The 15,155-nt window shown below is 49.2% G+C and overlaps 2 protein-coding genes across 3 annotated transcripts in view; both read left to right on the top strand.

Annotated features, from left to right (window-relative positions):
- The window catches only part of MICOS10 (mitochondrial contact site and cristae organizing system subunit 10), a 35,778-nt gene extending 24,877 nt beyond the window's left edge, over positions 1 to 10,901 (top strand). The window contains exons 2-4 of one of the 2 annotated variants that reach the window (XM_069575125.1): positions 7,588 to 7,635; positions 8,606 to 8,715; positions 10,657 to 10,901. In XM_069575125.1, coding sequence (XP_069431226.1) covers positions 7,588 to 7,635; positions 8,606 to 8,715; positions 10,657 to 10,671 — 173 coding nt within the window. In that variant the 3' untranslated portion in view covers positions 10,672 to 10,901. The remainder of the gene's footprint in view (positions 1 to 7,587; positions 7,636 to 8,605; positions 8,716 to 10,656) is intronic. The other variant, XM_069575123.1, reaches the window with a different exon arrangement.
- Positions 10,657 to 15,155, top strand: part of NBL1 (NBL1, DAN family BMP antagonist) — a 29,472-nt gene continuing 24,973 nt past the window's right edge. Inside the window, exon 1 of the mRNA XM_069575120.1 lies at positions 10,657 to 11,263. The gene's annotated coding sequence lies outside the window, so the exon portion shown is untranslated. The remainder of the gene's footprint in view (positions 11,264 to 15,155) is intronic.

Genomic DNA, 15,155 nt, shown 5'->3' with positions numbered 1-15,155 from the left:
GGGACACACCACTAGTAGGGAACCAGTGTTCTCAATCCTGTTTAACCTGTTTTACCCCCAGATCTACATAACACTGTAGCTGAAATGTAACCGCTGTGCATCCACTACCTACTGTTTGAAAAATGGCACTACATGCTCCAAGAGAAAAGAAATTCATCCCTAGTGCTTTCTGCCTAATAAATGCTAATAAATATAGGTTAGGTAAATGTATAAGGAAAAGAAACTATTGGTTCTTGTTTCTCTGTTGATTTTTCATTTGGATCAAGAAGGAAACCACATAACAGCCATCACGATGCATACACGGGACGCCATGAAGCCTTGAGTTTCCTGTCGACTGTCCCAGGGATGAGACTCCAGTTACTGAGGGCTGTGGGAGGGAAGGCGCTTCTCTCTCCAGCCAGTGCCCAGAAGGAAGCACCTCCCAGCTTGACTTGGTGCCTGCTTCTCCTTGATGCTAAGCAATTTGGGGGAGTTGTTGTCACTCTTGATAAATTGGACATCTGTGGTTTCTGTTGTTTTCTTGAGGGATTAAAGAGTCACACAGTCATAAATTACCCATGCAAAGCACTACAATCCAGAAAATCCAGAAAAACACTTTGTTGTGCTATGTAACAATAGACAGTCTCCCTGCAGCTCTTCTGACCGACCTCTCCCTGAGTTTTTTCTCTGCCAGTAGAAAAGAGCCACACAGCGTGGGTTTCTGCTCTCTCTTAGCTGTGTATTCTTGGGCAACTCGCTTAACTCCGTTCTTACGTTGCTTCTTCTGTAACTCAGGATCATAGTACACCTCTTAGGCGGTTCCGTGGTTCATATGGAATAATACCTGGAAACGCTGGTACGTTAGTGCCTGCTGCTGCTGCTAATCGCTTCAGTCGCGTCCGACTCTGTGCAACCCTCTAGACAGCAGCCCACTGGGCTCCTGTCCACAGGATTCTAGGCAAGGACGCTGGAGTGGGTGCCGTTTCCTTCTCCATCATCAGCGCCTGCCACTCCATGAATGTCAGTGCCTCAGAAGTGTTAGTCACGCAGTCGTGTCCCACTCTTTGCAGCCCTGTGGACTGTAGCCCACCAGGCTCCTGTCCATGCAGTTCTCCAGGCGAGAGTACTGGAGTGGGTTGCCATGCCCTTCTCCAGGGGAGCTTCCTTATCCAAGGATTGAACTTGGGTCTCCTGCATTGCAGGCAGATTCTTTACCGTCTGAGCCACCAGGGAACCCCAAAGCACCCCTTCCCCCAAAAAAATCCAATGCAAGGCATCTACAGTCCATGGGGTCGGTGACAAAAGAGTCAGATACGACTTAGTGAGTAAACAACAGCGGTGGCATCTTTGATCGTGTTTTGAAACTTGGTAATTCCGCATTTTTCTCAGTGTCCCTTTAATCATTGGTCATCAGAGCTGCTTGTTTTCCCGCATCCTCTGCCCACATGTGAATAAACGATCGTTTCTTTTGTGCACTCTTGGAAAGCCATACAGCTGTCGGAATTCTGAAGGCTGGGTCGTGTGCTGTATGCTCTCATTTAAAAGGACCCTTGTCGCGAGTCGGCGTCTCTGGAAGCAGCTCACCAGTGCTGTGAGGGCTTCCACGGGTACCTTCCTTGTCTTTACTCCTTCCGGCCACTGCTGTACTTGTTCTGATCAGAATCCTGGCAGTTGATGTCCACCCTAGAGGCTCCTACAGATGCTCTGGCCTCTGTGTCGTCTGAGAGGCCAGGAAGGCTAAGGCCGTGCAGTAGCCACCTTCTTAGCCTGTTTCCCACACACCGTGCGGCAGTGTTGCCGCGTGAGAAGCTGATGAACACAGACCACATCTACCATCTTGGGGCCGTTGGCCTGGCACACTTTCTGGGTTAATTCACATGACTTGGCATTTACACGTGGACACCTGGGACAATCTGTCTTTGCCTCAAAGGATTAAGTAACACAGTTTGGAGTTGACTTAAAACTGTGTTTTCCCCCTCATAAATTGGGCCCTGAGCATCTTTCATAAATCAGGAATGTTTCTTGGAAATGTAATTCTCGCTAACTCAGTCCCAAGGGTACTTTCCTATAAAAGCACATTTTTGTTTTTTTCTGTCATAACAAATGCATTTGATGATTGTAATAGAAATGTAATAGAAATGAGTGTTATAGAAACATGATTGAACAGGAAAGAACACCCATTATAAATAGGTCAGTTTGATATTAATCCATGTGCAAAGCATAAATATAGCTTTATTAAACACAAGACAGCTCTAGGAAAATGTTGTATTTTAAAGCAACATGTTCTAGTTCAGCAATGAGTCTGAAGGAATCCCCTATTTTGTTTAAAAAAAAAAAAGTATTACTATAAACAGTTGCTAATGCCTGTGAAAAAAAAGTCAGCTATGCAAAGAGTGGATAAAAAAGATTCCAGTCTTCAGCTGTGGTTCACCCACAGTGTGATGTTCCTGTGGAGTTGTGTTTTAATGGAGGGAATAACTCTTATGTTTCACTTTTGACATCTTTTGAGTGTGTTCTTAGAGAGGTAGCAGACCTTACTACTGTTTATTGAAGTCTGTGTCAGACTGCAGACACCTTACATTTTGCTAAGACAGCGATGCTCGTAGACGAGCACGCTGCGGGCAGGTGAGGCCAAAGGGCTGGCCAGCGAGGACGCCCAGGGCTCTGAACTGGACTGGCCTCCCAGCAGCAGCAGCACTCTCGCATCACGCGCAGTGGGAAAGTAAGTCTCTCAGATTTTGGAAGCTGTATCTTTCCTTTCCGTCATTTAAGAATAAAGTTGTTTGGCATATGGCTCCTAGACTCTTAAAAGCTTGCTTGTAATTGCTATAGCTTCTCATATTGATAAACTGCCAGTTGAATATGGTACTTAAGTGTTTGCTATTACATCGTGACACGTTATTATACAAAGTAAAATGGTAGATGGAGACCAAAGATTTAGCATTGATAGACTACACACTGGGCTTAGGGACTTAGGAGCTCTGCTTGAGATGCTGAGAGGCTGGAGGGAGATCTTAGGGATCCAGCCAGTGGCTGATAAATGAAAGATCTTGGTCTTCTCTCCCCCATGGTCAGTTTTTCATGGACATGTTTTTTAAGTGACTTTCTGAGGATTTTTTTTTAATGCTTCCCCCAGCAAATTGCTCAGTTGAATGTTCGTTGACAATTACAACTTCTACAAAGTTGATTCCATAGGAACCTTTATTTCTCCAACTTGTTCTGCTTAGGGACTAACATCCAAAATGCATTTCTGGGATTTCCCTGGCGGTCCAGTGGTTTAGATTCCATGCTTCCACTGCCACTGCAGGGGGCTTGGGTTCAATCCCTGGTCAGGGAACTAAGGTCCTGCCTGCCTTGTAGGATAGCCAAAAAAAAACCCAAAACCCCAAAACATTTATACCTCAGGACTGCAGTCAGATTATGCGGCCCGCTGCTTAATCCTTGCTAGTTGCGTTTGCTTTTTCAGTGTTTGTGGCGTCAAGCTTCGTGCTGTGTGGCATGGTGACTTGTCCATATGTCACAGTGATGGCTGTCAACATAGATTCCCCCCCCCGCCCCCCCCACATGGGCCTTGGGGTGTGCACTGGTATACCGCTGTTAGTTGTTATTCTTTTAAATTTGTTATAAAATCCACTTGGGCATATGATGATGGGGCAGTATTTTTTTATGTAGTTAGTGGAGTGAGTTCTCTGTTGTTTGGTACTAAAATAGTATCAGATGAACTGTTAAGGAGTTGCTTCTTTCCAAAAATGTGTGTTTATCTACTGGCCCGTTTTATGATGTCCTTTTGGGCACTAAACGTGCATCAAAGGGCCGGGTTAGATTGATTCGGAGCAATTTCTTTTTGAAAGAATTTGTGCCAATTCTTTTTCCTCTTCAAAAGAAATGGTTTCAGAGCATGGGCTTCTTGCCTAATGTCAATTCCATAAGGCTTCTCTGTTTTGGGGTGGTTTTTCTTTCTGCCTTGTTCTCTGCCTTCCCCTTGGTGGACTTTGCCATTAGGAAGATGTGTACCTGCAATCAGGCATTTCTTTACTTTAGAGTTATTTGTCATTCCAGACAGCATGGGCCAAAAGAACAGGCTTAAAAGGGGAGGCAGAGTTATATAAATTTTATTCATAGTTAAATATTTGCTTCCAGGGAAGGTGAGAAATGCTTTGTGCTCTTTCCTCTGGCTTTTTCTTCTAAGAGAACTTGAAATGCAGCAACAAAAAAGAAGTGGCCGAAGGCCGAGGGGCTCTCCTCTTTCTCCATGTTGGTTGGTTTTATCGTAACACAAACCTTTCATGTTTTATTGTTATGAAGTTTAAACCTGGCCTAGAGGTGCCAATCTTTAATGGAAACAGCTGCGGAGTTGGTGTCCCCTGATCAGGTGGGACTTTCTTTGAAGCAACATGTTGCCTTTTAAAAGAAAACTGAGCATGTGAGAACTTGAACCTGCGAAATTCATCAGCAGTTCCACCATTGTTTATCTCTTAAATAACCGAGATAGCTAACTGAAAGTAAAACTTTGGCATTTAAACATCAACTTCTGTGTTATTTTTTCTGAAGGGAACAGACTTGGTATTTTGTGTCTTAAAAATATAAGAGAAATATGGAGAAAAAAAATCACTCGTAAGAATGGAAGATGTTGCAGCTCAGCTTAGGAGCATAGAGTATACTTCCGCTTCAGGCTAGTCTGAACCGTGATTTTGATCCCAGTTTATATACTTTCAAGTAAATGCCTTTAATAGAGCTTCCCTGGTGGCTCAGATGGTAAAGAATCTGCCCGAAACGCTGGAGACCTGGGTTCAGTCCCTGGGTCAGGAAGATCCCCTGGAAAAGGACACGGTCATCCATTCCAGTACGCTTGCCTGGAGAATTCCATGGACAGAGGAGCCTGGGGTCACAAAGAGTCAGACACGACTGAGTGGCTGACATACACACACCTACACCCCTTTAATAGTAGCAGAATTGAAGTGGTCAGGCATATACCTAAACTTAAATGAAGTCTAGAGAGGAAAGATGTTCTCCTTTGTCCTGGTTGGTGTGAAGCCTTTCTCCTCTTTGGCTGAGTGATAACTGGTAGCAGCGGCTTCAGCATCGCTCTCGATCTACTGTTAGGAGAAGCTGAGCGTCAGAGAGCTTTCTTTCCTTGGGGCAAAATAGAGACAGGCATGGAATCAGAGGGACAGGGAAGTGCTGAAATATTTTCCTTTTGGGCTTTTGATTTGTTTGCCAAAAAATTGCCTTCCAGATGGAGAAGACCAAACGCTCTGATTGTGAGCCATTGTGTTTGTACTGGCCTACCTCCCCATCCCACTGCCTGGTTTGAAATCTGTGGGCCAGTCCAAATTCTTTACCTCATTTTCTAGGACCAATTTACTGTCTTACTCATCTTCCAGCTGCAAGGGGGTGAGGCAAGTCACTTTGAAATGGAAGCCCATGCCATTTTAGAAAACCAGGCCGCAGCAGATTCTTGCTGGGGAGCGTCAGGCGCGATGGCTGCGTCTCTGAAGCCCTTGCAGCACCCCTTCCAGGTAGACTTGTGTCTGTGGCATGTGCGGCAGGCGCAGCCTGGGGATGGATCTGAACAAGCCCAGCTGGCCTTGTGTGGGCTTGTTGCTGCCCTGGTTGCCTAGCGTCCTGGGCTGTCGCATGAGAGGCGCACTTCGGTTTTGGCTGAATCCTGCTTCACTGGCAGTAGGAATCTCGATGCTCCAGTTTCCCTTGGGAGGCATCCGTTGCTCAAGGGTTGGCACTGGGGGATCTCGTGGCTTTGCAGTCTGGCAGACTGGGGCCCAGTTCACTGCTCTTCTACCGGCTGAACGTGTGCTTGAACAAGTCATCTTCTGCATCTGGAAACTGGGGGATGGAACCGTGTCAGGCTGCTGTTCGGTTTACAGGAATGTTTGGTGGAGTAGGGAGGGAATGCTGGGTGCTCATGGGAGATACTGGTGTTTGTCCCTTTCCCTTCTCTTTCTGTCGGCCTGGGTAGGTTAGCCAGTGTGGCCTGTGAACTGCCAGGTTCTCCCTCACTTCATTAAACTGCATGGGAATTGGGATGACATGAGACATCTTCAGATGCTGCATTTAAGCTGGACAGCAGTACCTAGTGCAGGGCCTGTCGGACAGCACAAAGTAATGGTTTTTAACTAAAATTCACATTTTTATAGGATACAGTCATAGGAAGGAAACGCAACGTGGCCACATGTAGAGGGTAAGAGAGGATTATCAGAACTCACTGTGGGTAATAACATAAACACTTTGATCAGGCCAGCATCAGTGGGATTGTTACACAGGTGAAGCAAAAAAGGTGTGGGCTAGCTTACTTGCTTAAGATGAAGCTCTCTGTGTTTGGAGCAGAAGGGTCAGGTTTGCTGGCTGAGAGTACTCTGAGTGTTCACACTACCTAGCCTACATCCACGGTTGGACAGGGAAGAGGCAGGTGAGAATCGGGGCCTTTATGTGGGGCTTAATTGTGAAGAAGTTGGTCAGGGCTCTGTTGGACCATGGGGCAGACACACAGTCAGGAACATCAGGATACTCTGAAAAGCCTGAAAACAATTATCTGTCGAGTCTGAGGAAAAACCAGGCCTTGGCTCTCTTCCTTGGCATGTGCAACGTTACTTTTGTGATAATGGAAAAATAAGCTTATCTCAGAGCTTGGGACATGTATCTCTACAGTATGTGAGATGACTTTTTCCCTGAAGTGTCACCACACGTAAATGTTTCTATTTTAATCATTCTGCGTTCATTTAAAGCGTGCCTTATTAAAAAGTATAGCTGGCACTCAAATCTGTGCTCATAGGTACTATTTAAGTTGGAGTTGAATTTATGTAATTAAATATATTCATTAATGGTTTTTTTCTCTTTTAAAGAAAATAAATTATGACCATACCAATAGAATGACCAAGGTTGAGAAAGATTGGTCAAAATGAGGATTTAGCCTTTTTTTTTTTTTCCCCCAAGCTTAAGGTTCCTGTGAAGTTTGATTTAAAATTCGGTATTTAAAGTTTTTTTTCCCACCAGATCATTAAAACAGGGTTGCATTTGTTTTTTCATCTTGAAAGATGGTGGTTAAAAGTGCCCCATGAGTCAGCGAGGAGAGGGGATTGGCGTCCACGCTTGAGGGCGTACTTTCCCCCTGTCTGGACACTCTGACTTGTGACAGCAGCTCCTCTGGATCGCTCCTTTCCATCTTCCTCAAAACGTCGCCATCACTCAAAGTGCTGGCACAGCCCGGGGAGCTCCCCGCTGAGGGCGTTTACCTGACGTGCTGGCCGTGGCGTGCCTGGGGAAGGTGGCGCGGGAGCCCGAGGTGCTGGAGGCTGTCTGCAAGCCGTGCAAGAGGATCTTTTCAGAACTGTCTCTTGGCTTGTCCTCCCACCCCTGGGACTCGTCTAGACAGAATGAGGGAGAAAGTTCTTATCCCCTGGTGGGGCAAAGGGGACCACAGGTGTAGACAGAGCCTCTGATGACAAGAACGAAGTTAGAAACGAGAAACTCGTCTCTCTACCAAGTTAAAAAAAGTCTGTCTCGTGGATGTTCACGTTTATGAAATGCTCCTTTTATTTTTGTCCAGTCACTGTTAAGGTGTGTAACATGTTTTTCCTCCCTCTTTTGTAGGTACTGGCTTTGGATTAGGACTTGTTTTCTCACTGACCCTCTTTAAAAGTAAGTGCGCCTTCCTGCCGGTGTGCCTGACGTCCTCGGACATGCGTGCTCATGGCAGGGACACTGCTGGCGGCGCGGCCCCCTGGCTGCCAGGATCCGTGTATGGGGTTAGGTAGGCCGCTGTAAAGTGAACTAGACAGAGACTGTAGGCGCAGAAGAGGCCAGAACTGGGTGGGCATCTTCAGAATTCCCCGGGCACTAAGTCAGGGTGCCTGATAGCTCAAATATGGTATCATTAAAAAAAAAAAGCCTGTACTTTATGTCAGTGAGTCGTTTGGCCAAATCTACACTCTCAAATAATTCTAATTAGTTATATTTTTTTCTAAAGCAGCTTGAAAACAAAAGTCCTGCTGGTAATAAAAAGAAGTGGACCTGAAATAAATAGGCTTTTTGGCCAGAAATTCTCCTGAGCAAAGGGCAGGCAGTGTCCCTTTCATTCGGTGGAAGAACTTCTGAAGTTTGGCTGTTGAATAGAAGCCATAGGGGTCACTTTGACCTCTTTCCATGAGGAACTGGTGGGGAAAATGCAGCTGGAGAATCCCTGTGAACCAGTGCTGGTGTGAAGTGATCATCTACGCATTAGCTCAAGTGAACCTTGTGACTTAGTAGAATCCAAATATGTAAATGTTGGTGAAGTTCTTACATACTTTAAAAATTCGAAGACCTTACTGGTGTTGTTTATGATAAGTTTTAAGAGTTAGTTGAAATGAGCAGATAGTTAGAACTGGCATAGGAACGTTAACAGGCTCAGCTGTGTCTGCTGTTCTCATTTGTGCCACTCACTGAGACTTCAAGCCTGGCCCCACAGGCCCTTAATCGACGCCCTCCCCTGGGCGGGTGGCGAGACGCTGACGGAAGCGTGGTGTGTGCTGAATGCTCGCTGACCCCTGGGCAGATGTGTTGAAGCCAGAGGAAAGCTTTATTCTCTCCTCACGGTCCCCTCTCGGGGTTCTCCTTCTCTGCTCACCAGGAAGGACGTGGCCGTTGGCCTTCGGCTCTGGAATGGGGTTCGGGATGGCTTACTCCAACTGCCAGCACGACCTCCAGGCACCGTACCTCCTGCATGGAAAGTATGTCAAAGTATGTACAGAGGTGACGCTTCTCTTTCTTCCTCCTGCCTCCTCACAGAGCTCTTTAGAGCGCAGATAAATAATAAATACGATAAATGATAAATGAACTGAGGTCTTTGTGGCACCACTGAGCTCATAAGTGAGTCATCGACTTGAATCATGGCACAGTAAAGCAGATCCTTATCAAATTCTCCTTTCTGTAGGCAGCACTTTTGTTCAGGATCTCAGAGTGCCCGGTAAACATCTCTCACACATTCAGGCTAAACCTAAAGACTTCTGAGCTCAGTCGTGCTTCTGCTTTCTCCTGAAGAGGGCACGTTCTTGACTGTGAGTCCCGCCCGATTCTGCTGCAGTCTTGTCTACAGATGGGTTTTAATGATGCAAATAGGATGCGGAAGTTTATCACAGGCCTCAAGTGAAGGACATACCGCGTCTCCTAAAGCTTCTGTGCACAGCAGCCTCCGGACGGAGATGCTGTTTGTTTTTGTATCCTCGGGGCTTGGAACAAAGTAGGTGCTCAGATAAATGTAAAATGAGTGAAGTAAGTTGTGTGTCTTATTAGACGCGCTGATGGCCTCGGGCCTCAGGCTTACTAAAGCATCACCGTTACACAGCACCACCTTCCTGAAGAACTTCTCGGGATGTGCAGAGCCGTCTGCCTTCTTGCTTAACCTTGAGCTAGAATCACTGGTCTGGGCCGCAGCTGGGGCCAGGGGAGAGACCCCAGAAGCCAGGACACCCCCATGCGTGCTTTCTGGGTGCTCCGGAGTTCTTCCCTTCTTTTCTCACTTAATGAGGGTGGTAATTTCTGCCTACGGGATTGCTGTGCAGATTAAATGTGAAAATGTCTTCAGGCTCTGAGGTGCTATATAAACGGAAACATTGGTTATTACAGTGGAGGCCAGCCAAGATAGGGTGACTGACTCGTCCATTGTTCCACCGTACTAACAAGCAGGGCAGAGAATGGGGTACAAATGAGCGTCCCAGCTTGGTAGCCCCTATCTGAGAAGGTGTGTAGACTGCCAGCTGCCCACTGGCCAGCCTGTGCGGGCCTGGGGAGGGGACTGGGAGCAGGGGAGGCGCGAGAGCCTCGCAGTGGCAGGCCCTCAGTCGTCATGACCCACCCCTGCGCCAAGGCCAGGGTGGCTGCCCGGGGGCTCGTGTGGGTGGAGGGCAGCTGCATGGCACCAGCGCTGACCACGGGCAGTTTCCCTGGTCCCGGCTCCTCCCCTCTCAGCCGCAGCTGAGTCTGGAGGAGAACGGAAAGAAATAGGGAGAGGAGCTTTAGGTCTTTTAATTGTTTGAAATGTTTTCATTATTCCAAACTGAGTTGTCATGGATAAATGGCTCAGGGTGATTATATGTGTGTGTATTTAATGGCTGGGAGTTACTGTGGAAAATGCTGTTAGAGGTTTTACAGCCTTGTGCGTGCTGCTCCAGCGCGGCCTGTAACTTTATCTGAACTCGAGTCTATGCCTCGATGTTGTCAGCCTCTCGTCTCTGAAGAGAGGAGCAGGACCGCAGCTTGGGGCTTTTCCAGTGTAGTCGTAATATGGGGTGATGATTGCTGAGCGCCTGCTACGCCTCATGGGCCATTCTGGGTGCTTTATCTTTCTGTTCCTTCTCTAGACCTCTCCCAGGAGGTCTGCGACGGAGGTTTGATGACCCTCGTTCAGCAGATGAGAAAACTGAGCTTTACCGAGGTTAGGAACTTGCCAAAGCTCCCAGCGTTCGTAGGCCGTTTGATTGCAGGGCTGCACTCTCTCCAGCCACCTGGGGCCCGTCCTTTTGGTGGGCGTTAGCCTGGTGGGCTATAGATGGTCCTCTTGTGAGTGGGACACGTTCCAAGCAAATGCTGGTAGGGCCCTGTGTGCCTGCCCCACAGCGGCGGGTTAGAGGGGCTCGCCAGAAGGCTGAGCGTGCCTGCTAATGGAGTGTCCTTCCTTTCCAGGAGCAGGAGCAGTGACTCACAGCTGAGAAACACCCCAGTGGGAGGGCAGGAGAAACCACGTCTACCCCTCAGGAGCACTGAAGCGCCCCGGGGCGAGCCGGCACTCTCCGTAGCCGCGCCACCAGTGATGCTTTCAACTCCAGCACACTGTGTACATGTTTGAAACCAAGTCTGTTTCTTGTTTTGTATTTTCTCTCTGGAAATTGCAAGGAGATGGTCTTAAAATAAATAAACTAAAATCGGCAGCCCGGCGCATGGCCTGCGTTTCTTTCCCTTTGGTCTGTGAGCAGGAGGAGTCTGTCTGAACTGCCAGCAGCTGTAACCGCCTGGTCCCAGCCTCTCTCAGCGCCTTCCTGGAAGCACAGCCGTGGTGCGCTCCTCCCCGCTCGCCCCGTGAAGTGTAGTTTCCAGCACTGCTTCCACCTCATAAACCGGAGCTTGGAGAGCGCGGTATGTTGTCCGAGGAAGATGATGAGCGTCCAGGGGAGCCGCTCTTGCTCTGGCCCTTAGTCTGTAGAGCCGGCGTGTCGTCCTGACCACTGGACCCGGCCGGCCCATCTCGGCCGTGTCTGCTGTGCTGGGGTCAGGCAGCCGGCCGTCTTGGCAGGTAGGGAGCCTCACTGTGCTGGTGGCTCACCCCATCGACATCATAGTTCCTCTTAACTTCAAGGAGCTCGGCGCCCACTGGCTGGGCCTCGGCACTGGGGGCTTTGGCCCGGGGACTGGGGAGAGGTCTTGGTTTGCACGGCTGGCTGGAAGGCCGCATTTGGGGTTGATTTCATCTTCGTGTAGCACCAGGAGTCCAAGGGCAGAAGGACCACTGCTGCTGCCCCTCTGTGAGTTTGTCCCTTTGGTTTCACCGGAATCAGGGAGGCTAGACACAAAGCGGGTACTGTAGCAGATTGTTCTGAGAACATGCAGAGCCTCAGAAGTCAGGCTTCTGTATCTTACTTCTCTCTATTAATGAAATTAAGGTGGGGAGGACTTGATCCCACTTGTCCCTTTAAATGTTGACTGACCGTCTACAGTGAGCTCAGTACTGTTACAGCAGTGGAGATAAATGGACGAAAGGCAAGACACAGGCCCCTTCGAGGAGCTGAGAGTCTGATGCACAGACAGACTCTTGTGACGTTGGAGGAGGAGGGGTATAGACGAAGGGCAGCCAGAGCGAAGGATGGCCTGGTGGAGGAGGAGGGAATGTGCAGCTGGTTGGACCTTCCAGACAGGAAGGGAGGAAGGTAGCTTTTGCAAAGGCTCAGAATCACGGCAGTGTGTTTTTTTGTTGGGGAGCCGCCAGAAAGTCAGTTTCACCAGAGTGTGCAGGGTCCGGAGAGGTGTGGGGCACGGAGTGAGCATCAGGGTAGAGTTGGGGTCTCTACCAATGGGGAACGCTGATTAGGCAGTTCTTGCAGGTATCACAGTGAGCAGATTTAAGGCAGAACCACCTCCCTGCTTCCTTCCTCAGCCTTCACCCCAGCTCCCTTCCCAGAAAGGTGTGCTGCGCTCTGGACCACAACAGGCAGCAGAGGGCCCACCAACTGTCCAGGCTCCTCTGCTCTCCTCTGCTCTTCATTTCTGTGGGTCAGTTGACGCCCGCAGATGGGCTGGACGCCAGGACTGTGGGATCTCGGCTGCCGCCTTCCACAGCCATTCTGCTGCTTCTCGCTTTGCCCTCGTCATTCCGTGATTGAGTGTGATTCCGTGATTGATTCCGTCGCTTCCCTCCTGTCTGACTCTGTGATCCCCTGGACCGCAGCCTGCCAGGCTCCTCTGTCCTGGGATTTTCCTGGCAAGAATACTGGAGTGGGTGCCCTCCTTCAGGGGATCCTCCTGGCCCAGGGATCAAACTTGCGTCTCCTGCATTGCAGGCGGATTCTTTCATCTCTTAGACTTGTCATCTCCATACTTGCTTTAAAAGTTACTATTTCCCCCGTCCCCCCAATCTTCCCCTCTTTATTCAGGCAGAAAGAATAACAGATCCCCTTTCCAAAAAAGACAAAAAGAGAAAACACGCTCACTAATTCTCCAGATATGCCAGGAGAAAACGGAGAGGAAATGGACGCTGGAGTCCGACTTCTCTCTCTGTCTCATTAGTTGTTGGGTTTTAGGCATTTATTTGCATGGATCCCTTTGCCCGGCATCTTGGAAACACCACCCGTGTGTTTTGAGAGACTGAGCTCTAGGGGGCAATAGTTCTGGGCAAAGGCCAGCCAAGGGACGCACTGGCTGGCTGCTCTCCCCGCAAAGCACTTTGCCTTCCCGCCTTGTGGCTCTGAGCAGAGACAGGCCTCACGCACACTGCTCCATTTTGTCCCGTCTCCCTGCCCCCGTCAGATCAGCCTGCAGAAAGTCCCAGCACGCTCGCAAAGGCTCACCTTCTCTTCCACTTAAAGTTTCCTTAGAAATCCACGTCCCCTGGGGCCCTGTTCCCCTGTGGGCTTGTGAAGCTTTGTTTCCCGCCTGCCCTCCTGGAACCAAATACCAGGGAAGCCGTGGGTTTGGGGAGAGAGCGGTGGGGACCCCGCTGGGCCCAGGACACCAGGACGAAGCTGCGGCGCCCCAGAAGCGGCCCGCCCTGCCAACATACACAAACACGCGGTCTAAACTTGACACTGTGTGATTGGGCCCAGAACAATATGTATTTTGAATTCATTTACGTGAATGACTTCGGCGTTTGAAGACCCACTGGGGGAACCTTTATCAAGCTGCATTGGCCTTGTGCAGAAGTCTGTCTTTGTTCTGAGAAGTGGCCTCGAAACACACCCTCTTGAGCTGTCTCCTGGATTGTCATCCCCTCTCCCATTTCAAAAGATGTGCGGATGCAGTCTTGAAATCCTGCCTGCAGGAGAGGCAGACATTGAGAATGAAGGAAATAATCTATGTACTTACTTCTGCTTTTCCTTTTCCCAAACCTCACTGTTTACTTTTTTTTTTAATGTAACCAAGCCATAATTACATTTTACTTGTCGTGGTTCAATCTGATTGTATTGTTGAAGGACTATTTTTGAACCTGTCCAAATAACTCTGCCAAGTCTCCCCACAAGGATGTAACAGGGCTGGAGCAGCCTTCACCCCGAGTGGCGCTGAGACAGACCATCTCCTGTTGCGTGCTTTCTGATTACAGAAATGTCAAGGGCTGGGAGGGAGAAAGTGGGAATTCTCAGTACCGAAAGGAATGTTAAATTTAGAATCACCAGCTCATCTGGAAGCCATCACCACTCTCTCTAAGTGTGCCGCAAGCACCATTTCCCCTTGGACACCACCAGGGGTGATGTCAAGCTGAACAGACCTGGGCAGGAGCGGGGCGAGCGGGGCAAGCAGGGCTCGCCAAGCAGCCTCAGCCTCTTGCGGGGTGAGTGTGAGTCAGGGTGACTGCTAAAGCGGTCAGGCGCCACAGAGGCAGGGCAGGGGGTAGGAAGAGGCGGGGCTTACACGAGGAGAGCGGTAGGGTTCCCAGTCTAAGACCTGGGTCCAAGTTCCTGCTCCACCACTTAGCTGGATGTGACTGGGAGTCGGGGCGGTGGGGGGTGGGGGGGCGGGGGGCGGGGTTCCTCAGTCTCTTCAAACTTCAATTTCCTCTTCAATAAAGAGGAAAAGGTCATCTCTACCTTATAGACACTGGGGGTCAAATGTATACCTAACAGGAGTATCCAAAAGGGGGTGCTGCTATTTGAATCAGAGTGCATGGTGTTACTGGTAGTCAGGGGGCTGTTCTAAAATGCTGCTGCTGCTGCTAAGTCACTTCAGTCATGTCCGACTCTGCAACCCCATAGATGGCAGCCCACCAGGCTCCCCCATCCCTGGGATTCTTCGGGCAAGAACACTGGAGTGGGTTGCCATTTCCTTCTCCATCGCATGAAAGTGAAAAGTGAAAGTGAAGTTGCTCAGTCGTGTCTGACTCCTAGCAATCCCATGGACTGCAGCCTACCAGGCTCCTCTGTCCATGGGATTTTCCAGGCAAGAGTACTGGAGTGGGTTGCCATTGCCTTTGGTTCTAGAATGAAAAGGGCATAATCCTTGGGCTCAGGGAGTTGGTTCTTAGAGTGAGGTCTGAGGGAGAGAACAGGTATCTCTGATGAGTTCCTGCTAATAAGGAGGCTGAAAATTGCTGGAAAACAACGCATCTTCATGCACCAGTATCCGTGTCTTCATCGCTCTGCTCCACCGAGACACTCCCGAGCAGGAAAAGCCTCCTGAAACTCCACCCGAGCTTCTCAAAGACCAGAGTCACTGAGCACACGGCCTCAGTGCTAGACCAAGAGGCGAAGGAGGGAAAAGGCCACTGAAGAAATTCAGTGGGAACCCAAGGCCTCCAGGAGCTTCTGCTCTGGTAGGAAACAGGACCGCCTTCATCCTGATTGCGCATTCCAGGTAATCGGCTTCAGTTGTGTGATCCTCACTTAAGGGCGCTCAGAGCCAGTAGACATAAGTGAAGGAAGACGATGTCAGGAATCCTGGAGGAATTCAGGAGTGGGCAGAAGCTGAGTCTTTAATAGGGA

Source organism: Ovis canadensis, chromosome 2, assembly GCF_042477335.2.
Source record: "Ovis canadensis isolate MfBH-ARS-UI-01 breed Bighorn chromosome 2, ARS-UI_OviCan_v2, whole genome shotgun sequence".
NCBI lineage: Eukaryota > Metazoa > Chordata > Mammalia > Artiodactyla > Bovidae > Ovis > Ovis canadensis.
The sequence above is the reverse complement of the archived record's forward strand: the minus strand, read 5'-3'. Positions and strand labels throughout refer to the sequence as shown.